This window comes from Bombus bifarius, unplaced genomic scaffold (assembly GCF_011952205.1).
Source record: "Bombus bifarius isolate JDL3187 unplaced genomic scaffold, Bbif_JDL3187 scf7180000008047, whole genome shotgun sequence".
NCBI classification, from domain to species: Eukaryota; Metazoa; Arthropoda; class Insecta; order Hymenoptera; family Apidae; genus Bombus; species Bombus bifarius.
This window is the reverse complement of record NW_022884413.1, coordinates 624,107-650,806: the sequence shown is the minus strand read 5'-3', so window position 1 is coordinate 650,806 and position 26,700 is coordinate 624,107. Positions and strand designations below refer to the sequence as shown.

Sequence of the window (26,700 nt, the reverse complement as noted above, 5' to 3'; positions counted from 1 at the left end):
CAAACCTATAAATGAATTCTACACCAAATAAGCCTCCACGATATTAAAGAATCGTCTCTATTTTAAGAAAGTTACCACGATCGCGTTTATGCACCCAGATGTTGAGCACGTGTCGTTAAAAGATTTTAAACAGTTAGCAGAAAATAGACTCGACACGTAGCGAGAATGTAACCAGTAGCGCATCTCGGCGACAAGCCGTGATTGTCTCTGTGGGTTCGTCGTGGTTGTCCTCGAAGTCGCGTGTCATTCTTACTGTGACAACAATATCACAATATTATGCGTTCGGGGGAGGATCCGAGCGCAGAGTCACTCTCCGCGAACATCTGGTCCACGTTCCATTGATTTGTCATCGCGTCGAGACGGAATCAGCTGTTTGCAAGGCTGCCCTTGACGAACACGAGTTCACCTTTCTCCATTCACGCAGCGTCGAGTGGCTCGGTCGGTGCTCAGAGCCTGGTGAACTCTCTCAGAGCGACAATACCATTATCAGCTCTGATCTATTACCCTCGAGTGATTACGAATTATTCTCACTCTCGCGACCTCGTTCTTATTGATCCTAGTCAATAACGTGCTCGACTGTAATTCACTAATGTCTGGCCTCGCTCGCGGGACCACCTCCGATATATATATTATGTTTGTATCGATCCCGACGATTTTCGCGAATATTTGCTTCGAAACGATATCAATCGCGCTGCGTTGTTTCAGTCATTTTCGGTTGAAAATTATTTTTCTATTCGTTAGAAAATTTCTGAAGTTTGAGGAATATGCGAGGAATGAAGAAACGCACTGACTCGCGTGCTTTCGTGTTTTAATATTATTCTAACGATGCCCTTAAAGTATCAGAATTCCGTTGTTTTATTTTGCAAGTCGTAATTAATCCGTAATCGATAGTATTTTAATACGGATGATAAAGTTAACTCGAAAGACAGAAAAACAAACGATGGATATCAAATTGAAATTATTCTACACTGCAAGGAGATAGAATTACATTGTTTTGGTGTTTAACGCAGGACGTTTAGATAGCTCGCAGGCAATTTGCAATTCATGATCTTGGTCTGGATTCAGGGGTTCATTCGCATAAACGCGACGCGTAAGTTGGCGCTCGGAAGTTCCTAAGCCGAACACGCCACTGGTTAGTAAATTTTGAACACGTGATCCACGTGTCTACTTGCAGATCGCGTGTTACTCGTACGTCAAGAATCGGTAGACATTGTTTCATCTACCGCGTGACGAATTGTGTTAGATGTCCAATCGAGTTTCTACTAATCCCTGGAATCCTTACGTGTAGTGTCTTGACATGACGACGGGACGAGGTTAGAATTCATCCATTTACAGATGAGTAACAAGAACGGGAACTGAGTGTAGCGAGTGAATACTCTCGCAAGCCGGTTAGTATAATAGGAGTTCGTCGTGACTCGGTCGATAACGCGTTCCGATTGGCCGGTGCAATTGGATTCCGATCGACTTCTATGGTTCTAGCGCGAATTCGATGGAGTACGTGGGATTTTTCTACGTATGCAGGCCAGTGTAGGGCTTATTGGACGGGTCGATTGATTCTCTCTAGGGAAATTGTTCGGATTGTTTTTGTTTCTGATGGAATTCCGGTTATCCAAGTGATGACCTTTAACCCATCAAGCACCAACGTTACGTTGATTTAACGTTTCATTTGCAATCCTTTTTTTTTGCTTATTTTACATCGTTCTTTTTTAACATTGCGATTACGAGAGGAAATTTGAAAGATTTGTTTAATATTTTTTCGTTATTTATCTTTTTTTTTTTGTTCTACTTAGAGACTCTACAATTTTATAAAATTTGAGTGAATTGAATTGCAAGATTTATAATATCATAATCAATCTGGTTACCTATCTGGTAACTTGTAAAATTTTGTTAATAGTATTAAATTTATATATTTAAGTTTCAGTTTTCATATTTAAAGAGAAAGATTCCTCGTTCTCTTTGTATAAATGATATCACGATATTTCTGTTGAGATGATACGACGGTGACATTCCACTTTTTAATACAATCTACATTATTTTTTTTTTTTTATTATTATTTTACGAGCAAATCTGTTCATAAAGATTGAAAAAATGGAACGATATCCTTCGGTCCGCGTCTCTTTTCTATCTTTCACGACCGACGAAGTGTCTGCCGCGATAAGCTTATCGTGGTTACGAGACACAAAAATTCCGAACACGTTTGACCGCTCCGCTACGCGAGATCTATCTCGATTGTCTTGCTTCGATATCGAGTCACTCGATCACGAGTAAACAAAGAAAAAGGTAGTGGAATAATGGATCGCTGTTTACAATTATGTACCTCGAAGTTTTCAAGCGAATAAATATTCTCGTCTAAAGATACGTAGATGTAGAAAATTCGAGGTTAAATCGCTTCAAGATTATATTTGCAGAAGGAATTTAAAAATCGCTGATTTCATCGAGAAAATTAATATTTGACAAGTTTGTTAATTAACTCATAATTCAGAAGCATTTAGTCGATTAAATTTTTATTGGACCATATTATGAAACCAATTGCTAATTGCACAGAAACAACTCTTGTTCTTGCGTTTGCGAATCAAATTTCAACAAATTATTATTAATCGATAGAGCTCGATAATATAGAAACGCTCGGATAAAACAACGAACAAAAAGTCGGGGCGCTATCGATGATCTGTAGAATCGTTAATCTCTAAGAACTGTAATAATCTCGACAGCGGCATGAATTAATTTCGTTTCTCTGATATAATTGATATTCAAACAAGCCTAACGGCTTTGTTCAGTCGTCTCAGACGATAACATGGATTTATTAAAATTTTCCATTCGGCGATGTACAATCTTCGGAGCGAGACTAACCGATGCGATGGAAGCATCAAGCGAGCACCCGGCCAAATGCGGTGAGGTCGCAGGTGTTCCAGCGATAACGCGGAATAATTAAAATGTAAATAATTAAAACGGTCCGGAAATTGTCATCAAATCTCGTTATCGAGCTCGTTATCAAAATTCGATAATCTGATATAATTGCGATGCGTGTTTACGAAAACATACCAGGTAGAGTAATAGTAGTGATAGTTGACGAAACAGAGCCGACTGTATCGTGGTAGGCACGTCATTCGTTATCGCGATTAACGTGCTACATTGCCTATAAAACGACTAACGTGTTGTACGATAGCGATCTCTGTTGACGATCGTTGACATCGGTGTTCCCCCGTTCTTGCATTGCGTTGGTGAGATCGATACTTAAATGTTGGTCGGTAAGGTAGAGTTGTCTTCTCGTCGGTTTATTGCTTATTTATTAGGATGAACGAAGGCCTATTCTTTGACTCGTTCTTTAGGAAACAGATCGATAACTCAGTGCTAATCTAGCGAGATGATTTCAAAACCGTAAGAATATGCAGAACCACTATAATAATTAAAAATAATCGAAAATTTATCGCAATAAATTGTAAAAATCTAAAATATCGAAGAAAAATATAACGTCGTATTAAAAAAATTCATAGAGTAAGATATAGGACTATGCACTGAAATCCTTTCGAGGCTGTTTTACCATCAGCCTAAAGCATCGAATGTACATACAACCAACTCATTCGACATTTCGTAGTTCTCGCAATCGCCTCGTAAGCGACGATTTAACATATTCGTCAGTCTTCCAAAACTTTAAACATACTTTTCTAAAAATCAGGAATCCTCAATCCTTATCTGCTATAATACGATTATGACTCAACCGCTAGAAAGAGATTTATGACAGTTTTATTTTTGAATTAGACGATTTATCAGAAACATTCAGTATCTAAGCTATTTATCGAAGTTACTTGGTTGTTATCATTTAGCCATGAATCGAAATGATCTACGAACCCTTGCTGGAATTCTACGAGTTCAGGTGCCCCTGGTTATAGAGTCGAAATGATTTATCGAGCATTCCCTGGTACATTGTGCGTTTGAACGCTTAGGTATGAATCGAAATGATCTACCTCCTGTGTCTAGCAGCGGTTAGGCATAGAATCGGCATGATTTATTGAGCAGACCCCGTACCTCACGGCCGTACCGTTTTACCTATCTATAGGATCGAAATGACCTGCGTTTGCGGACCATAGTACAACTTCGTCGAGTCTGAATTTCACGAACAGACTGCTCTTTACATCTAGAACTGGATCTTATCGACTCGGTTAATCAAATTTGTAGAACTATACTGTCGTAATTTTTTTTTTATTTTTTTTTAAACAAAAATCCTAATGAAAATCGTAAGTGATTGGAAGCTATTTTGAATCAAACCGTATCAAAACCAAGAATTAGCGATTCAGGGATAGACGTAAAAGCCACTTTGCCAATTTTCAAACAGCAAAACGAACGGTCAAACCAATTTGATACGATCGCAAATAGCGATCTCGAGCGACGATCGTTCGCATGGAACGTCATTCGATTTCGAGTGGAACGTGGGCTATTTTTGCGAGTATTGCCGCAGGGAATACAACTGGTTCTTTCTATTAATAATTATGGCGTTATCGTCGTTTTCGCCAGTGTTCTGACTCTAGATAGCATCAAAAGAAAATAGAAGCCCATAAAATACCTCAACTGTCGTTCTCTACTAGAACCTTTCATCTCTGTACAAAACTTATATCTTCATATTTACGTTTATCATTAATTTTGTCTTCTTCTAAAAAGAACCGTTAACGATTACATAAAAACGAAAATCTTAATACGTCGATGATTTTTCTTAAATCTCTCTTCCATGAACTTTTCCCACACGTTCATATGTAAAAAAAAGATTTGCAGGAATGGCTAGCGCATCGGAGAATTGGCAAAAGGCTCGACAACAAGCGACGTCATCGTTACAAAGAATTATTAGTTGGCTTCGGCCGAATACGTCAGAGCTGACGTCGCCGAATTTAGACGCGTTTGATTCTATTCCAACAGATACTCGTCAGACAGAGCAGTGGCATTTTTCACTCGAGACTCATCACCAATAGGAATTCACGCCCTCGCGTTCTCAAGTGACTCAACTTTGGTATTTCTATGAGTATCGAAAATTAGGAGCGCGCGGATGGTCGACTTTGGGATGGCAGTCGAATAGGTTGGAAATAAATTACAGTGTATATCGATCTTGTTAGCATTTTGAAAGTACATATTTTCTAAGACAGCTTCTTTAAGACGATGTTACATTCATGAATTCACGAGTAAACCTAATCATTTGCATCTGATCTTTATTCATCGTTCAACACTGAAACCATTCTACCTCTTTGACGTTTCATTTTATCAAGAAACATATACATTAGGAATATCTTTCTTTACTTTTTCTATCAAGATCACAATTAGAATCTTGCGTTACAACGCGATTTTCTTTCGAATCGTTGAATTCTGTACGATCCGTTTAATTATAGCATAAAGAATCGCGTGTCGTTGCCGTCGACTTTCTCTCAGGCCGATCATTATTCAGCACGTGCTGCTAAATTTGAACTTTGCCACCGTGGTTGCGTGGCCGCGTGTATTCTTTATCACGAGCGATTGCCCGTGGAAAATCGTCTCCGCGAGAGCGACGCACTTCCGAGCTCTGAATCATCGGATCGTATCTCTACTAATCTGGATTCTGCCACGACAGTTGAACTGTATGGTGCATTATAATCTTGTTTACAATATTCGCAGAAATATCTTCGCGTTGTTAGTAATCGTTGAATAAATTTTTCCATAATCAAACGATAAATATTCGGCGCTGACAAGGTTATTTATAGTATATTAACAGGGTGAAGATAAAGAATAAATAAAAGCAAAAACGCATACAGTAATAACGAAAGAGAACGATCTGTGAGATTTAGTTGTTATTTTTGCGACTAAAAGATAAAAAGAAATCGGAATTCTTTAATATCGTTAAAGAGTAACGCTCGGGTAATCTCTTTCAAGAATATCTAGAAGTTTGAAGAAAAAAGCGAGTTTCAGTTTTGTTCGAGGGCAATGCGCCACTTCTGAGTAAAGATTAAAGAAGACACAGGTTGCCGACTGCTTTGTTTTTAAGAATTCGATCCTCACCTTGTTCTTCTGTCTCCTGGCATGGGAAAATTGCCAAATCGCTTCTTTAGAATTCGCGAAACTTGGGTCAGACGACATTACCGCTTTTCAAATATCAACTGCCAGAATTATGTTCCTAACACGCGAAGGAATATTTAGATTGTATCTAATTTTAACAACGTCTGTTATATCGTAATACAATAGCTGTTACTCAAGCGCAGTCAATATGCTGCCAAAATTTCCAGGTTTAATGACTAACATTAAGTTCGAAATTCGTAGAAACGATATTTCATACCTGATATGTTATTGCGTCAACTTCGTACATGTTCAAAGCAATGCAAAATAATTCTTTACCAATTATTCAACCCATTCCACGTGAACGATGACTTGGAAGCAGTCGTTCAAAGCGTCCAAAAATTTAATACGTAACAAACTTACGTAAACACTGTAACAGCGATTAACACGAAGCACGTTATACCTATCGCGAAACACGATTCTTCGGCTATCGAATCTTTCGTTAACATCTGGTAGGTACACTGTGTATTTCTCTCGAAATACGAAGATGGATGAATCTCTTTGACGACAGCCAAAATGTGGCCTATGCAGGCTGGAAATTGTTCAGCGCACATCGCGAAAATTGATCGCGGTCGTTAGAGAAACCGAAACTGTATCGAAGCATAACACGCGAACGAAACAAATGTTCCATCCACGACAATCCCAACGATTCCTCGCGGTTTATCGTGTCACGCGAATTGGCAAGAATTCCATGTGACCTAGTCACGTCCCGTTCATTCGCACGATTAATCGCGAATCCTAAAACCGCTGCTGCTTCTTCTGCTTCTTCGTCTTCTTAGAACCTTAATCGTGTGAAAATCTTCCGTTTCTTTGTTTCGTCGCGACGATTAGGCCCGGAATACGAAAGTAGCGTGTAGGCAATAATCATCGTGTACTTAGATTATTAATCACGTCTTCTAGGAAAACTCATTTTTATTTACGAGGAACAGAGATATGGAATATTATTAGGCATGGATTAAAATGTTTCTAGTATTTTTTGCCGGTTTTCATTTTTTTTTAAGTTTTATAAAAATTCTGGTTAATGTTTAGTACGATTAAAGTTTACTAAGATTCTTAGATAATCTATTAATATATCAAGCTCGTGTCATAAGTAGATTGCGGATATTTACGCAAACTCGTATCTTTGTGAATATAATTTAAACAATGGAAGTTAGGTATATCGTTATTTTATCTACTAATAAATAGCGTTCATAGTATTACATTCTGGATATTTGAATTTTTGCGTTTTTGAACTTCCCATAAATGCGTGAAAATCCTCAGTCATAACTGTACGCAGTCTGTGTCGATAGAGGATCGGAAACTACGAATGAAAAACGTAAGATGTAATCACGATACATACAACAATTTTAAAGATAAATAGATTTATTCTTGTATTACGCAACGATAGAAATTCCATGAATTATACGTCCATTCAACCTCACCTTGCAAGCACGTCCAACGGATCGTATTGAAAGAGTGGTTACGAAAGTCACGTAGACAGCTCATCGGTGCATCTTGCGTCAAAGTGGTTTCCGTTGACGCGAGCTTCCGGTCATCGCATCTGAAAACGTCCACGAATTTTAATGTCGAACGCGTTCCTATCTATCAATGTTCTGCTGTCTTTTGTAGAAACGCGACGATAGCACGAAACGAGGCCGAGAATGAATTGTACTCTGATGGTATGTGCACCTGGGTTAGGCAAGCCTCTTGACGTCACAATGAACGTTATGCTTGATCCAGGAGGCTCGAATGACGTCATTGTTTCTGTCGAACGTAGCTCGAACGAGAATCGTCGATTTGTTTTTGTGGAAATCGGACGGAAATCGAATTAAAATCGTCAATTTCGAGCCATTAGTAATCGGTTTGTTTGATCTTCTGTGCATGGTCTTTTATGTTTGAAAGATAGTTATCTTCTGGTTTCTAGGAATTATAGATTGTAGTTTGAAACACTTTTATAGTTGTTAATAGCGGATTAGTTATTTAGTTAAATATCAAAGAGGAATTGATGCGATAGAACCGGAAATTTATTTACTTACAATCACATCCATCTTCCTAGTGACTACGCAACGCTGGCTATGATACACAAACAATTCACGTTACATTATTTAACTTGGATTACAGCATAAGTAATAATAGTACGAGGATAATATAAAAGAAATATATATATATTTCTATATTTTATATATATATATATATAATGTATAATATGGTAATTCTGAACCAAAAGACTGTGTTCTGAAACTTGTATTAAATATTTCCATCCTCTGACGTGTAAGATAGCAATAGCTTTTACTGTCCGATACAACAAGGTAACAGTTTATTGTTTGTGGTGGTATAATTTATAAACAATCTAGCGTTTAGAGGGAAATAATAATCGTAGTGTTCAATTACTATCGGAAGACAATACTCTGAAGATTCTCCGAGTGAAAATATTTAGAAAGACACAAATCTTTGGTATCTTTAACGTTTCTTTTTATCCTTTGGTAATTTAAAAGCACTGCGACAATTATTTCTCTTCTAATGATATAAACCATCTTAAGTCGAAAGGCAAGACTTTACGATAAAAAAATAAAAAATTAAAACTCTAATAATTATTTCTCTTCTGAAGCTATATTATTTATAATTTGTGGTATAATAGCTAGTAAACTTCGATCAAAATCACTTGGAAAAAGTCAATTAATAGGAAAAGGTAGAAAAAGAAGAATTGAGAATTTCCAAAATCTCTATTTTTGTAAAAAAATGTTAAGAAATATGGAACGCTGTTATTAATTTGCGAATGTGTTTAAAAACACAGTGGTACTTTTTTCATTCATTTCCTTTGTAGTTTCATCGCGTGCCATCGCCGACAGTAAACGTTCGTCATCTTTATTTATAAAAATACAAACCTTGGTTGCAATTAATCGAACAGAGCCTAATAATCACATTTCGTGTCACATGAATTCATGGAAGCCTCCGAGAAGCTAACAACGAGGAAGAGAGGATATGCGATACACGCTCGTCGGCGACCCTGAGAGAGACCGAGTTATTGATTATATGAAAACACCGTAATTTTGCTTTGCTCTTACTCGCAACAGCCTATTATTAAACGCGTATCCTCGAGGCACGCCGAGGGCTTTTGCGGGTACAACGGATCTGATTAAGCGGAATTTTCATGCTCGTTACGCGTGTTGCACGAGCGCAGATCTTAATCTATCCCATGATTCGTCGATTTCTTTCGAACCAGGCCTTGATCCTCTTTCCACGGAACAATTTCCGATCTTTGCTGTCAGATCGATCGACTTCTCATCGCGTAAAGTCTCTATAAGACTTATGTTATTCGATATTGTATGTCATGCAAAACGAAGTAAAATTGGCTAGAGTTTTGCAATATATGTAACGAGTAGGTTATTTATTATCATATTATTTTCGAGTCCTTGCGACTACATATATAGCAAGGTGTTTCTCTGTACATTTTATTACGATACTCGTATCTGAGTATAAGTGTGTCAATCATTCTGTTCCGCGACATAGTCAAACGATGTTGATTCGTTGTCGAAGCAGATCGTTTAGCAATCTGTGTACGAAAATTTTGTCGAAATAGCTAACAACGTGTTTGGAGAGGCAATCCAGAGCTGCTAGTTTTTGTTCCAAGCAAATCCGCTAATTGCCAGACGAAAATAGAACTATCGAGCTGAGGAACCGCACTATACGTTGACTACTTCACTCCGCGAACCCGTACAAGTTCCCTTTTGTCTTTAATTGCAACCAGCTAGCCACTTGCTCGGCCCGACACCAATTTTAGCAGACTCTGCTGGGGATCATCTTCGATCGTTAGCAGTTAGACACGTGTTTCGTGAATCCATGATAGAATCGGTTAAGACATTCGTCATCGATTAACAAGCAAGTTGTGCAGAAAATAGATCGTGGTATTCGCGTACTTTCTTTCGGAGTGAAAGAAGCAAGGAAAAGAAAAGAGAAGAAAAATGTTGCAGTTCGTGTCGCAGAGGCGTTGCAGCATCTCGCGACTCAATTTGTATCTCGACTCGAACGTCGATTAATCGTTGGCTGTGTATAGCCTTTGAGCTAGGTTGCACGCCTCTTTCTGGTTCCTGTGAAGAGACCTGGAATCCCGCCAGATCGGTACCAACCTGCCCGTTGACGACACTATCCCGAATCTAGATTAGTGTGAACGAACTCTGCCCTAAAATTTCGTTCCGCGTTCAGAGCAGCGTGTCTAGGTCTTTCCGTTAGTCGAAACCTCCTTATGGCAATATCGTGCAATATATTTTCAAAGTTATACTTGTCCGAAAATAATTACACGTTTTTTTTACTGCTTCTCAGGATCTTTTGAAATCTGTTTAGAATCATTTTAGTCCAGTTAGAAACGGTCCAGATCAACGAAAGATAGATGTGCAATAGAAGATTTAATACGATTGCACTTCGTCGATAGAGTTGCGGAATTTGAATATCGTTTGTTAAATCGGTATTTCCAGCATTTTATATATTTTTCTATATTACGCGCATAATCCATAGATTTCTAGACCCTTGGATTTCTCAAAAGTGTGTAAACATGTGCAGTCTAATCACAGCCAGTATTAAACTAGTCATCTTTGCAAAAATAACTTTGGCTCGCGTTAAACCGTTAATCTTATAAGTGTTAACGTACGCTCTATTGCTTTAGAAAATTCGTTTCTTTGTAAAGGAGGAAACAAAAGAATGCCAGGTATCATCGAACGTTCGTCAGAATTTGTTTTCAATTAAACTTCTTTCAATTTCATTCGCACGGAGCATCAGATACTTAGTCTAAATATTCCCAATCAATTCTTCGAACCCATTGCCTGACTCTCAATGGAAAATAGGTTATCTATAGTCGCAGAAGTTTTACAACCCTATAAAACAATATTTGAAATGCACTACACGCAGTCAAGCAGTAGTTACATACGAATAAACACGGGTGAATTATAATTGCAACCCTTGATTCGCTGTATTTCAAAATGAAACAGCAAATGAGTGGTCCGTGAAGTTTATAGCCGATGATTTAATGCCAATGATCCGCATAGTTGGTAAAATGGCCTGTACATTAGAAACTCGACGAATCGAACTATTTCTTTATCCATTGGCAATTACTCAAATGTCGTATGATTCACGATAAATGTACAAAGCCGAGGAATTTCGTTTCACGATGTTATTAACACGGCGCTAGGGACTTTATTCCAAATTTCGCTTCACTAATTCTTCGATTTACGATTTTCCTCCTTACCATCTTTATCGAATTCCGATATCTTCCTAGTGTGTACTTATTACACCTAACATCGTCGACATTTACATGACATATTTATGTCATAGGTTAGCAGTTACGGATCTAATTTGCATCTACTATGATTATTAGACGATAGAAATGCATGTATGCATATATATCCGGTGTATTTCATCGATAAAGATAAATTATGGATGTATAGACGCGTTGAAAAAAATCTCATCGGTATAAACTATTGACGTATTTGAAGTAAAAAGAAACGCAGTTCATCTAATTCGCATTTTTTCCTCGGCGAAATGTCAAACGAGGTATATGGCTCGAATATACATGTAGAACTTAATCGACGTTTTGTATACCAAGGATGATATTAAGTACGCAGTTCTGATCACAGTAAATCACATATCGTGTCGTCTATTACGTAACAAATACTCGTGTTTAAGCTGTTCGCTATTCAAAGGATTAATTGCTCGCTTTAACAATCGGACACTTGTTAGAAACGTATCACGGACGTCGTTATCGATATCTTACATTTATATTTAGTTATTATTATTATATAATATTATATAATATTTAGTTATTAATTTACGACGTTTTTCTATTGAAATTCATCGGTATTCGATTATTAATTAATTCATAATAATTTCTTCATAGAGATATTAATTACATCTTCCGTAATCTGTATATCTTTTCATACGCGTTTCTATTACTTGCATAGATATTCTTTTCGTTCTCTATCTAATTCGAACTGCAATCTATTGCGCTGATAATATATACGTTGGAAACGTCTGAACGAAGCAATTGCATTTGGGAATTGGAAAGAAGCGGCGTATAGATAAACGAACGATCGTTAAACGGTCTTGCGTCAGATGATTTTCTACGTCCTCGTCGGTCGAAGTGTATCAGTACCGAACGAGAATAACCGTTCAATGTACGGTCGATCTATTTATATGGTCGATCAGCTGCATGGCCTGCCCATAACTCAATAGCGATGGCCTCGACGCGTGTACGGTGTTACGCGTGTTCGTCATTTTGCCTCGCTCGAAACGTACCTTTCGCTGTTTCGAAACGAACTGTCGCTTGTAAACAAGTTATACGATTGACGGAACAGGTGTCCGTCATGGATTGGCGTTGTTACGTACATCGGTTTACAAAAGTATTTAAACAGTCAGCGATTCTTTTGTTACACCGTATACGATCAATGAATCATATCTTGTCGCTGCGAAGGAGTTAATTAAAAATTTGAACTTTTTGGTATTTCTCATTGGAATCGTAAGATAGAGAGGGAATTATAAATGGAGTTTTGCACACGTCTTTGATACAGGAAAAAACCACTTGTTTCGAAGTATCGTGATAAGCACAGTACAAAACAAAGTTGTACAACAATTAATTGAATTGCTCGGAATATGTTTTATCCATTTAAATGTATAGGATGTATGTTGTGCGTGTACACTTAGAAGCACTTTAAAAGATTTCTAACGAGAAACTCGGGTGATACCTTACGGACGACAACTTTCATATCTCGCTTATCGCGACTTACCTCTTATTCTCTCTTCTTTTTCTTTTTTTTTATTACTTTATCGTGAGATTCGTTGATTGAAAGGAAACATCGATGTATTTTTTGTATACCTCCAGTGTTTTCATGTAAAGATCGGAAAATGAATCGATCAAAGATAAACGATCGTTTCAGTTTTCCAGAGAACCCTTGAGATTATATAATGCTGTTTGAAAAACTAGTATAACTTCACAGTAAAAAGATTAGTATAGGTTCCCGGTAAAAAGATTAGTATAGGTTCCCAGTAAAAAAATTCTGAGACACGTGGTATTTTAGGAAGCCTTCCTGTGATCACTAAAAACGGACGATCTCGGTTTTTCTCTGATTACCTTTCATTTATCACGAGAATAGGCCAGTCACGTTTCAACGTTAAGTTATCCTCGCGAATCCTTCTTAACCGGAAACCGGACCGCGTTGAACTGTGCTTCGTGGAATTGTTTTCGACTACGACTCGTTTATTTTTGCGCCAAACTCGTTGAGCCACGGGTGTGTTACTTCGCGTTTTACAGCGTCCGGGCAATTCAATGATTCGATTAATGACGTCGGTTCATTATTCATTGTCGAGAATACACCGATTCCACGATTACGTTTCGTGGAACGGTTATTCCGCAATGACCGCGATCGATAGCCACGTATCGATAAAAAAATTAAAAAATAAAAAAATAAACACTCGATAACCCAGCCGACTGGAGAGTTCCGGATTATCTGCGACCTATTGAAATTTCTATCAGCCGATCCGCGTGACGGTAGATAAATTTAAATCGACCTTACGCTCAAGAGATATTTCGAAGAGGTATTTTTCGAGTACTTCGGAAATCGTCTAATCGTTCGATATGGCGACATATCGATTTCTACGTAATGCAAAAGCAATCTCCGATTCCATGATCGTAGTAGAGTGAAATTTCTTAGCCAGGCATTCCAATTTCGTCGTAGTTGCGGTTCGTAGGCCGTCCAATTGAATCTGATTCGCAATATCGGCCTGTTTGGAGAGATTCGAGGCTTCTTCCTTGGCAATTAGACAGTTTGAGGATCGTGGTTGTCGTTCCTTGGCGTGCAGGATGCCACGTTACTCGGATTTAATTCGTTTTACGATACGATTGTTCGACCAGATTGATCTTCCATTAATTTTCATAATTATTTACTCGTACGAATTAATACAGAATTGGCCTTTCGATCCTAACGTTTCTTCATCTCATGTTCATTAATTATTTTCATTAATCGATCGAGTCAATTATAGATAGAGCAATGCTTTCCCAATATGTTCGATCATATTATATATTCATTCTCATAATAGTTTGATTCATACGTCACTCCAATATTTTAATAAACTTATTAATTCATTTACCTTGGTAATCATCTGCGATCATCAGCTCTTTCATTCGTCTTTATTTTTACAACGATTCTCTATGAATGGAATCAATTAATCAAATCGTAATTTACGTAATTGATCGATTCATATATTTTCATAATCGTCTGTGACCACGTACATTAATAAATATAATTGTCAGGTCTCTCGTTTCATTCGAACATTTCCTCGACTCTTTCGTTTATCTTCACTGGTTTGCCAGTGACTGGTCTAAATTATAATTAAACATAATTAACCGGTCGAACCGTGCACTTTATTAATTTTCTTGCTCCTTTCGTTAGATCTTGAAACTCATTGAAGCTTTTAATGCCTGGACGTCGCCTAATAAGCGATATACAGACGACTGCAGTTTCTTAACACGATCGCCGGCCTTTAAGTTAGTTACAAATTCCCGTTTTGTTCTCTCGGTGTCATCGGCCTCGCTAGGTGCTATAGACGATGAACTTGCTTTACTTCTTTCAGTCTCGCGGCTATAAATTGTCCAGTTTGTTCGCCCCGAAGCTCGAAACGCCGGCTTTCGACACACTTACCGCGAATAAACCGGCGATTCTATAGAACGAGTTCCTTATCGCGAAGCGCGCGAGCTTCATCGAAAATTAATCACGCGACTCCTCGTTGCTTGTTTGTTACTTTTTCCCTGTTTTTTCTTCTTCTTCTTTTTCTTCTTCTTCAAAGGGAATTCTGCAATTGAGACGGTTGGATGAGGATGCCTTTTCAAAGAGCCGTGACAGTTACTTTGAAGGCAAAAGATAGCACGGAATGAAATAAATATTAAGAAAGAAGAAAGTAAGAAACATAAAGAAGAGAAGTGACGCGCGAAATAATTCTCTGGAGAAAGAATACTTGTTACTTTGTTAATTTTGTTCGGCCGTCTTAAGACACGGGAAAGCATTTTTTTCTTTTCTTACGTATCCAGCAACGATAAACAAATAAATTTTCACCGAGGGAGAACTTTCACGAAACAAACGGTTCATCGATATTCCAAGCAGCACGCTTAAAGCAACCTCATCAACTGTCCGCGTTATTGGTCACGAAAGCGAGCCTCGATTCCTTCTCGGACGACGAGCTGTACACTTTCGATATCGAAGACTCGGCCGCCTCATTAGCATCCAAATCATTGAAATAAGGTAACAAGGACACCCAGTAGCCTCAAATATTTGAAACATATATATAAAAAAAAAAGAAGAAAAAAAGAAAGGCAAAGAATCGGATTTGGATCGTTCCATCGCGCGTTTCTTCTAAATCTTCGTGTTTTTTCCTGTCGATGAAAAAAGTGATGTCACCCGAGAGGAATATTCAACGTCATCCTTATTTTCCCGAAGATAGAATTGCCTTTTTAAACTCGTGACAGTGTTTTGAACGCAGAATACAGGTTTCACGTGCGATTTCTGTGCTGTTGCTCGCCTGTTATCTGCTTATTACGGCTAAATATAGCGGGTGCTCTAACCAGTGTTCAAACACCAGCGATATATCAATGCGCCCGCGACTTTGTGGCGCTCGAAACAATTTACACTGGTTTTTGGAACGTTCTAAATATTATTTCCATGTATATTTTAACAGAGATTATGTTCGTACTTTAGAGTCTTAAGAAAACAACGCTGGTTACGTTAAAATGATTGACATTCATGAGGATATTGGAGTTTCGGAATATCATTCTATTGGCCAATCGTATTAAAGTGGTTTATATTTAAAAAAGAATTCTTTCCTGTCTTATCTCGAGATCGAACATCGAACAGATTACGTTCGTTCGTCGAAAATTTATTTCATAATCCCTGACCCTGTTAATCCCGCTAATTAAAGAACTACAGCTTTTTGTCCTTTGCACTTGTCTCTGTTACTTTCTAAATTCTTTTATATCACGAAGAATTCTACTCTTTGATCGTTCGTAAAACTTATTTAATATCGAAAAAACGAACCTTCGACTGAAGTCAACTTATCTTCGATTACCAATAACTAGAGCTAATCTAACTTCTATTATTGATAGCTTGAGTCAACTCAACTTTAATTAATAACAATCAAAATAAAAACCAAAGTTCTTTGGATCGTACTCGCCGCTAGATAATTTCTTCGATTTGTGGCAGATATGAAAAGATCGTTTCGTGGAAAATTTTCTGGAAAGTTTGTCGTAAGAGCTTGAAGAAAGCAGTGACGCAGGAGGAGTACGATAGCAACACGACTTTCGTGAGATTTGTTCTCGTTTCGACTATATACGTCGACGCGACAAAACGATGTTCGTTATCTTCGTATCTTCGATCGGGATTCACAAATTATTCATCATCAGCCTATGCGTCTAACGCGCCAGCTCCATTACCAACGTCGACGTTAACGACTCCATCGAAATATCATTCTTTTTATTGTCCGGCTTTCCGTCGTTTAAACAATAAACATTTTATTACTTTTTGTACCAACAGCTTTTTTACGATCGACACGGTATCATTTCCTTTAACGAATCATTCCACTTCCGTGGCGTTTTTACAGGTAGTAAAGACGCACATACAGCCTTAAAAATAACCGTTTCATCGTGTTCAGCCTTAAATAAAACAAAGCCCGGATCATACGAACCGCTTTTCCTAGAGTCATAAAATTGACACTCGCAATAGAATATTCCTTGCTTCGTAGCGAATTTCTTACATCGTTCAACTTTTATGACGTTTTCTTTTTAGTTATCTAAATTGGATATTTAAAAACGTATTTCGTTTACTCGTAGCATTCTTTCCAAGGTATTTTTTATATCAATATTTTGTATCTTCTTGCACAACTGAACTAATATCGTTGGTGAAATTTTACGAATAACGAGCTTCGCGTTACAATCAAATTCTATAAGTTAAAAATCATCCGATTGACACGCGAGTTTGTAATCTATCGCTTCTAATCTGCCAGTTCACTCATGTTATTACTTGCTAAAGTATTACGTAATCTTCCGTTCTGCAATTACAATTGTTTTCTTACTTTCGTTCCAAACAAACAAGTCACCTGATATCACCTTCGTATATGTCGATATTTATCATATTCGGATTACAGCGAGAACTTTGGATGAACGAAACGAAATTCTCGCGACTATCGCGATACGAAATGCAGCAGAGGCTTCTACTAATTAATACCACGATCGAGGAACTAAAACGTCGTCATCGAGGTGAAACCGCGGATAAAACCGAGATCGCTGCAAAGTAACGATAGCACCTTAACCTTTGATTACGCTTCGTCTGGCGCGCAACTCCACGCTGAGATTGTGGTGTATTCGTTTGCTCATTCCGCTCTCCCTCTACGATGAAATAATCTTCGAGACAAATACAGAGCGTTCCTCGTAGGGGAAGATTTTTAAACGCGCTATCAGCTTGGTCGAGCTATCTGATCGCCGTCGTTTCTTCGTTAGTTTTTACCTGATTTAAGCGATATTATATCGGTCGTTATTTTTCAAAAACGTACGTTGCGGCAAATCGCTGGTAAAAAACGCGAGCTCGATAGTTGTTTATCTACAGCTTGTTTTCTCTTCTTGCTATTTATATATCTTATTTACAATTCTTATTGATATACAATAATTTCATTTGCGCCTGTTTGTGTTCGGAATACCTCAGAATTTGCTAAATGATTCTGTCCTCGTTGGAATCGAGTTTTTATAGGAATTTCAATTTCTGCTGGTAGAAAGTGTTTGCTTATTCTGTGTGTAATCTTTTTAGATGTCTTACGTGGTACTCTATTTTATTTATGTTGTTAATTTACGCTACTTTAAATTCCATGCAGTAGGTGCGAATAAACTGCCGGTGGACAATTACGTAACAGACGGTTTCTGTTCGGTGTTCGCGCATCTGTGAAATATCTGAATTATAAAAATGTTACGCCGTTAAACGATTAGTTCGAGTTGATAAATAAGGAAGAAATTCGCCGGAGCTAAGAGCATAACCATGGTTTTTATGCTGCGTGTAATTTATGTAATTAGATTTCCGTTTTAATTCATGTAATTAGAGATAAGAAATAAAAAGAAGTTTGTTCAGTATAGCTGTTTAGAGAAGAAGTAAGGACAAAGAGGATGATAGGAATAATTCCAAGTAAGAATCACGTTGTAATGCTCGGTAGATGAATCAAATCTCTATTTAAATTCTATTTCTTTCGCTATATTCGTGAAAATATGAATTGGCGTGGACATCCGTAATCCGATATTATTTTCAACAGTCGCTTGTTATATTTCTAAGTTTTCAATTCCCCTTTTACGTATCGCGAACAGATTACTTCTAATTTATCGCTTAGAAAATTCTGTTTACTCGCGAGATATCGCTATCTTTCTTCCAGAGGAATATCGTGATCGTTATCATACGATATGTACGAGAAATATTATGTTATGGTTATGAGAAATATTCTTTCTCGAGATAACAAAGTCTGTACCAAAAAGCACGCAAAACACGATTACAAACGACGACTTGCCAATAAACAACAGCAGGTTGTAAAACTACTCGAGTAGACGGAAAGATTCAGAGAAGAGTGGCGGTCAGCGTGATTGCTCATCAGCCGCGAAATTCTACTTTGCAAAACTGGCACGTTCTATTTAATCCAACGTAACGTCCGTCATTGACGACACGATCTACTATAAATAGATTTTATCATGAATAATCCTCTGGTGTCACGCATAGTCATAACGAGTTTACTGCTGTACGCGAATGAAATATATCGCAGGCCACTTTGTTCCATGACAAATTCGTTACAGAGTCCAAGCTTTGCTCTTCGTTCGAGAGACTGCAGACGGTCATTAATAAGCGACCATCGAATCTTCGTTGATCCATTTTACGTGGTTGAATGGCTTCACGGCTTTGCAACTCGTTAGGGAAATATGGGTCAGTATGGATACATATTTCGTATTTAGGCTACGAATATGCTACCGTTTATGAGCATCCGGACGTTTCCATCGATATCGCAATAAAGGTATTTGAATTTAACCGGCGCGTACGAGTTAATGACGAATTAATAATCACAGGCAGAACTTATTACCTTCCGACTTATTACCTTATCGTCTATCGAGTTATAAATTTCAATTATACGTAGAATTCTATGAAATATCGCCTTTGCACTCTGAAGTGAAAAGTTTGTCTGATTAGAAATTTTTGCGCGTTACTTTATATATCGTTTGGTACTGAAATACCCCGTTTGCGTTAATTCTGTAGCTAAAATACATTTTATCAAAAATATGCCGATATCCCGATACTTTTGAAGGATAGCGTATTTAGTAGATGATCGTCAGATAAATATTTAAATTCGTATTACGTCGATTTCGTGGGTTTAATCGATTAACGAACGACTCGAAGCTGATCCTGTAATCCGCGTTAATGCAGATGTTAATTATCTTATCTGCTTCCGGAATTAAATAAGGTCTTGATCAAGCGGAAAACACGCGGATGCGATAGAAAAAGATTTTCGAGAATCGAGGGATAAAAAAGAAAAAAGATGACTTTGATACGTTGAGTCGAGATTAAGAAATACTTGTGCTCGAAAAATACTTTACTTTCCTATTTTAGCGCAAGATTGTGTTTTGCGGGGTACGTCGTGTTGTCGCGGTTTTAAACCTGTTATGCTAAAAATAAAATCGTTCGAGTCTCAAGAACAGCGAGAGAAACAACAAACGTAACGTAAGTCGATGGAAGAGCAGCTGAACTAAATAGAGAGACCGGTAAAAGCTCTCAGATCTAACGCTGTCGAGTATTTCTCGCTAAACTTTCGAAAAATCCAAAGAGTCTAGCGTTAGACTCGTTGGTACTCGATCTAAACGAACCAATCTAAAAAAAGACATTAACCTAAAAGAAGGAATCTACCTTAAAAGACACAGAATTTTACGTTAGCCGTCAAAGAGACGATACTCGACCTAATTTCGATCTAAAGTGCATCACTCAACCTAAAAGCCAATATTCGGTATAGACTTGGCTGAAGAGACAACGCTCAACCTAAATTCACCCTAAAATAATAAGAAATTGTACGGTAGCGTTGGAAGAGCAGCAGTCAGGAAAGTCGAAAAGCGGCCAGGCACCGTTTATCGCTAGCTCTCGCGGCTCGTATCTGTTATACGTTGTACAACGCTCGCTCCCCCCTCCGCGACGCTCGGCGTCTTCCTCCCCCCTCCGGGAAGCTGATTCTTCCGCGGGTAATGGCGATTGGCGACGCGTTCGGCTTAGTCGCGTGCCGAGACGCCGTGGAACGAGAACGTTTCTGGCGAGCTGGCTACGTGGAACGCGAGCGATACGCAGCGATACAAATCGGCCAGGTCTCGGATCGTCGCGTGATCTCGACACGTAAAGCCAGTTCGTTTCGTCAACCTGAGAACGCACTACGATTAACCGCGCGATTCTCACCCCGTCGTCTTCTATCTCTACCGAAGTACCATATTAGCCGAAAGTGTTGGAGGAAAGTTTGTGAGTTGTGATCCGATCGTGCGGTTTGAAAGTTGTACGTTCCCAAAGTGGAAGAGGACCGTTTGATTAAGATTTCCACTAAGAAGACTCGATAAGAGGAATCTTCAAGTTGATTTACGCGTTATACGTTCGACCAAAGATTCACACGCGCTGTGACTCGTTTTTATCCTTCGTGAGTATTATTTGGTGATAGCAAGCGGTTAGAACCGATCCGAAACCAACGAAATAGACTGATCACTCGACAAGGAGTAATTACATCTCCGCGTAACTCGGTAGTCTGAAGCAAGCGAGACGATCGATGCTCAACCTGAGCTATTATAACGATATACGTGCCAACGAATCTCCTCGAGTCTTCCAGTAACGACTCTGCCCAAATAAATCTGCTAAAATCGCCAAATATCGTTGAACGCTCGGTGAGAGAAAATCCGAGTCTTGGAAAATCTTCGAAAGGGAACCTTATCCGGAGACAAGCAACAATATCTGTACGTTACAAGGTGTCCAAAGGAGACTCGCTGAGCATTCCAAAGGATACGTGTCATCGGTGGAAGCAATCTGTCGTTCGTGCACACCGATCGATGTTACGTCGTTCGATTAAATCGTCGGAGACGGTGGTCGGTCTTGAACCTTGTCCTCCTGTCTCACAAATCGGCTCGGACGGAAAACGAACAATGATCGCGTGATCACGACACGTAAGCTAGATCGCGGAGTTATTGACGATTCGTGGCACGCGCGAATTCGTGTACGACCCGGTGTGTAGGCTCGTGCGTTTCAACGCGGCATTCCCGTGTGCTGAATGGCGATCGTGTGAGTCGCCCCGAATTACCTGGTTTGGCCAGCTTCTTGTCGGAAGCATGATAAAGACAGGCAGTGAGATCAGCGTGGAAAATCGTTTATTTGGCATAGTTACGATGACCCACGCCGTGCACCTTGACACGGTGTTAATATTAGTTGTTGGTGACCTTCCAAGTAGTTTCAGACTCTTGGAATATTTGTAAACTATATGACTATAGACTAGATGCGTCAAGCTTCTGTCGCACTGAGATATTTATCGAAAACGGACGGGTAAACCAGAGTATTTTTTACCAAGAAAAAATTCACACGGTCAAGTGTTCTTTCTTTTTCGGTGGATTTTTTTTTAAGTGAATTTTGTAAAGTGTAATGGCGCCAGCTGCCGCGCTAGACTGGTCAGAACCTTGCCAGCATTGGCGTTATCCGAAATTCTGTCCGTCTGGACAGCAGAAGCATGAAAGGGCGAAGAGCGCGATGGAACTGAGCAGCAAGGAGGCGAACACAGCGTACAAAAAGTTCTGCAAGTTCCTGCGCCGGCTGAAGAACAGGAAACGTAAGTTGCTCGTCTGGAGGGCGAAGGATGATCGTTGTTCTGGCAGTGGGAATCGGTTTTGTTAGCGCATAGTCGCGTGAGAATCGCGAAATAATATTTCGCGTCCAAGTTTCTCGCTTTCGAGAAAATGTTTCTCCGTGAAATTTCTCTGAGTTCTCTTTCACAGCTCCTTTTTCGAATTTCTTGATAAAAATTGATAAAAAGAAATTCGCTCTTCGAGGTTCGATATTTCCAAGTAGAACATATTGGAAACGTTGGCGCAGTGATAGTAGCAGATCTTTTATTCCACGGAAAATAGGGCAAATCGTAGGGGACGATAGTAACAGTTCGACTTGAGACTTCGTTTATGCAAAAGCTATTGCATTTGCGACAAAAGTTTTTATACGAACTGCTTTTGTAAGTTCGAGATTTGAAAATTGTAATTACATCGTCTTCTTGCCCGGTCGTCGGTGGATTTTTCGTCTTATAAAAATTACCAAAAATTTGTCGAATTTAAAGTTTCTAGTTGAAACATCTTTGGATTCTTCGGTTATTGCGTATACGGTGCTCGCTTCGTAAAAATTGACAAAAACTTGTAATTGGAGAGTAGAAGAGAGATTTTAAATCAGTGTGCTCTTCAGCAGCTGTTCTAAACGTTGGAGTAACCTCAATTTTATCTGGATTATTAAAATCCGCTAATTAGCCTTGAAATCATCATCGATCATTGACTTTGACGATCCGTAGGCGTAATATATTCGCTGTTTCTACCAAGTTTGACTGCTTTTTAATCTCGGCGTGTACACTGTACTCGGAATATTTTAAAGTATAATGAACCCAGACATTATCGATAAATTATTCAACACTGGATTATTCTTGCTTTTCAAACATGTCAGTCGCCTCGAGACGAGTTGTGTTATTTCTGACTTTCGATGGAACGAGATGCATCTTAACAATCTCCAGTTCCATCTTCTATTTGTTTCGATTAATTCACAAATATATCGCAAAGCAGACATTTTGAAATTTGAAATGCTATGTAGTATTTTTCGTCATACTGCAAAGTACCTATTTTCTAGAGAAGGAAAATCATAATAACTCGTATGTAGAACCTTGTCATTTTTGCAATAATTTTCTGTTTCGTTAATTTTCCACTCCCAATTCTTGCCAAGATTTCTACCCATTGATCCTCGAATCTCGATTTTATCGAGAAAATTATGACTGAAACGAGGATGACGCAAAAGGCTACAACGCGATGACGCTTATGAATTTGTTTATTAAACAAAACATCTAGTCGCGTTTTTAAAAAGCCATCTGCCATTTGAGCGGGAAAGGTTAGAAACACAAGACAGATGAGTAAAGAAAGAAAAACTGTTCGACGAGAAGTAATACACCGACCCACTGACATTTATCCCTTGTTATTCGTATTTATTTTAGTTACACACATCGACCCACGGGAATTATTTTTTCATACATCAAAAGCTGGCTACGTCGGCTTGACACGTTGCGGCAAGAAAAGGGGGCAAAAAAGGAAAAAGAAAAAAAGAAAAGGTGAAATAAAAATGGTAAAGAGATTTTTTGCTTGCCGGGATGCTCGATGTGTGTAACCGATCGATCCTTTTCTTCTTCGTCGCGTACCAGAGGCTGCCAACCTTTGCAAAATTGAAATTTCTTCCTACTGTTGAATATTTAATTCCGTCGCAAGCTCTTTCTTTGTATAAAACTGTAGAACGTGATATCTAACGTTCAACCACGTAGAATAAAATCAGAAGAACAAAACCACACGCGTCCCTTGCGCTGAATAACGTATCATATATGAAACATGCTCTCGCGCGAGGATAACCGACGAGCTTTGCTTTAAAATCGAGACTTTCTGCGTCGATGATGTTTTCTATAACCCTTGAAATACTTGTACAATCGATAGAACGTGCTGCGAATTATTCGATCGATCCAAGTGCATAGTAAGTAACACCTTTGATGCAAAGCGAAGGAGACAATACTTGTTGCGAAAGCGTTGCCTAACGTCGTTTATAAGTAGTGGATAAACACCAATGCAGATCTAAAGTCGCGTGAAACGTGCGTTTGGTGTGCAAATCGGATTTTGCACGATCGCAAATTTCGTCGACGTTGCTTCTGAGATTTCACGCGATAAGAGATCGAAACCTGCGAATAAAGTGCAGTTTTAACACCTTGACGCGCCAATATTGCACCGATGTTTGGTGTTTCAGAAGTTTTTGAAATATTCAAGTTGCTACTTCGAAACTCGTTATTTCGATAAATGGATCCGAGATTTTTTCATACAAAATAAGCCTACGATCTTTCGTTTCAAAGCAAACGATAAAGTTCGGAACAGTACTCGGAAAATTTCTTCGCTGAAAATACTTCGAACGAATCTGAAGAGAATTTGAACGCAAATAGATCGAGACAGGTCGGAAAATTTATTGTCAGATCATCTTTGTCGTAACCAATATCGGGCTGGTATATTGTCGAGAGTTAATAATTACTTACCGCGAGCTTTTTTTCGATTCGTAACACCGACTAGCGCGAACTCGGTTCATCAGCGGAAATCTGCGTGTCAAAGAAAACGCGATTATTCTACCCCATGATCCTGCAATCGCTTTAGACGATGCACCGTTGAGCCAAAGGCTGTGCATCGTCTGGTTGGCCGCAAAATGTCACACGGTTGCCAGTCCCGTGCGATACGGCCAGGAAAAAGGTCGTGAATCCTCTGATGCGCGCGTAACGCGGTAAAAGGGAGGCTGACGTGCATCCGGATCCTTGGGTTGCACTTTTTGTCGCACGCTGGATTTAGCCGGCTCCGATCCAAGCGGCACTTTTGCCAGAGATCGCTGCCGGTTGACCCACTTCTTTCGTCTCCCGCGTGTCCCTAAGGATCCTCCAATAAAAACTAGGCAATAGTAATTGCCCAACTATTTCAGGGAACTATATCCCCGGAAAAAAAATTCAAGATCGAATATATTGCTGATACTTGCACATTACTTCGCAGAGTCGAGTATAAAAATTAAAACGATTTAAAAGTAATATATTGTAATATATTTGTTAGAAACAGGTGTGTTACTAGGAACAGGCGTGTAACAGGAAATAACTATACTTTCTATAATATTTAATAACATTTAACGATATTAAAACCTAATTAGAGACAAAGTTCCAAGTTCTTTTGTACATGCAGCGTTCTAATTTAATTGTCAAAAGATACGAAAATTCTAATCTTCGCATGGTTCTCGTAATTCCAAGTCTAAAGGTTCTACTTCTAAACGCGTATTATTGTTCAGTTCTTCGTTATTCATTCTTGTAATATCTTCTAAGTTCGATTCGCGTGAAATGTTGCGCGGACAGGTGCTGAACGATGCAGTTCAGGATCTTGATGTACGAGCTGTCGCTATTTTCGAGCGTTAGTAATGTTTCGCACCTCGACTTGGCACTTTTCGATCAGCTGGTTCGCGAGATGGAACTTCACAGTCTAATTAGGAGTTTGCTGCCACTTCGAAATAACCGTGGCTCTTTTGCGAATTTCAGAGATACGTTTCCTACGTTTCCTTAGAACCAAGGTTAGCATATATCTGTCTCAAGGCCTTTAAAATTCTGTTGACGCGACTAATCTTGCATCAGCTTCTGGATACTTCGACTATATTTTAAATCATGGTACTTGAGATATTTTCGGCCATCGTAGATCCGAAATAAACATTCGAGAAAAATACAAATTTTATATAAAGCGTATAGAATTTGGAATATGTTTATTTTAGTGGAATTGTCTTTCTTTTTTGGTGTACTACTTCTTAGAAATTGGGACAGTAAATGCTTTTCATTGTATTAGGTTGTCTGAAAAGTTTCTTTCATTTTACGAGGAAATGATAGACGCGCAATAAATAAATCGTTTTTTGTTTTGTATTATTTTGTCGAATTACGTACGATCCATTTTGTTCTGTTCTGAGATGAACACCGCGACGTTTCACAGACTTGGTTTCACGTTTCTATGAAGGTGCATTGTTGTAAAAGACACGTTTGCGAAAGAAAGACATTTTTCGGACAACCTAATACATTTGGAGAAAGTCAAGGACATTCTATGTATTCCGCTTAAACAATCTTCGATCTATAAATTATTTGAACAAGAAAACTACGACAGTTTCGTTTCAAGATTTTTGCAGTTCAAGAATTGATAATCCTTGTAAATTTGAAACAATGCGATTAATTTCTTCGATTAAAGACACCATATATATACATATTTTGACGAAACTACGCGCGATTAAAGATTAATCCAGGAAACCAACACTTTCTATGCATCAATCTAACGATATTCCAAAGGTCACCATTTCCTCTACAATCTCGTACGCCTCGCATTCCCTAGGAAATTACCAAAATCGTTCAACCTGAAATTTCTCCAACGATAGTCGACCGACGTCCTATTCGCCTTGAAACTGTTCGCAAACTGTTAAAGAAACAAATCACAAATGCGCCCAGTTCTCTGCCGGTTCGCGTTACTCTGCATCGAAACTTGGAAATACTCTGCGTGAAGAGGGAAAGAGGTGACGATACGGAAGAGGAAAAGGTTAACCGAAGGGAAAGATGTTGGCGAAATGTCAAGAAGTAAATCGTGGCCCACGTGGCATGTTATCGTTGGCTGCGCCTGTTTCGATTCATCCGACGACGATAAACGCGATCGCGAGACATCAACCGGGTTTCCGGTACGGTCGTGCGAATTTTCGGGCCCGGTCGCGTTACAACGCTTGAATTATGCGGCGCGTGGTTATTTTCAGCCGCGGTTCAATGAGA

At 38.8% G+C, this 26,700-nt stretch overlaps 1 protein-coding gene across 10 annotated transcripts in view; it reads left to right on the top strand.

Moving 5' to 3' along the window:
- Positions 1-26,700, top strand: part of LOC117207988 (glycogen synthase kinase-3 beta-like) — a 61,564-nt gene that overhangs the window by 20,263 nt on the left and 14,601 nt on the right. The window contains exon 1 of one of the 10 annotated variants that reach the window (XM_033448765.1): positions 21,702-21,936. The exons of 8 other annotated variants lie outside the window; for them this stretch is intronic. In XM_033448765.1, the coding sequence (XP_033304656.1) occupies positions 21,753-21,936 (184 nt within the window). In that variant the 5' untranslated portion in view covers positions 21,702-21,752. Of the gene's footprint in view, positions 1-21,701; positions 21,937-26,700 lie in introns of those variants that run through there. One more of the 10 variants, XM_033448766.1, reaches the window with a different exon arrangement.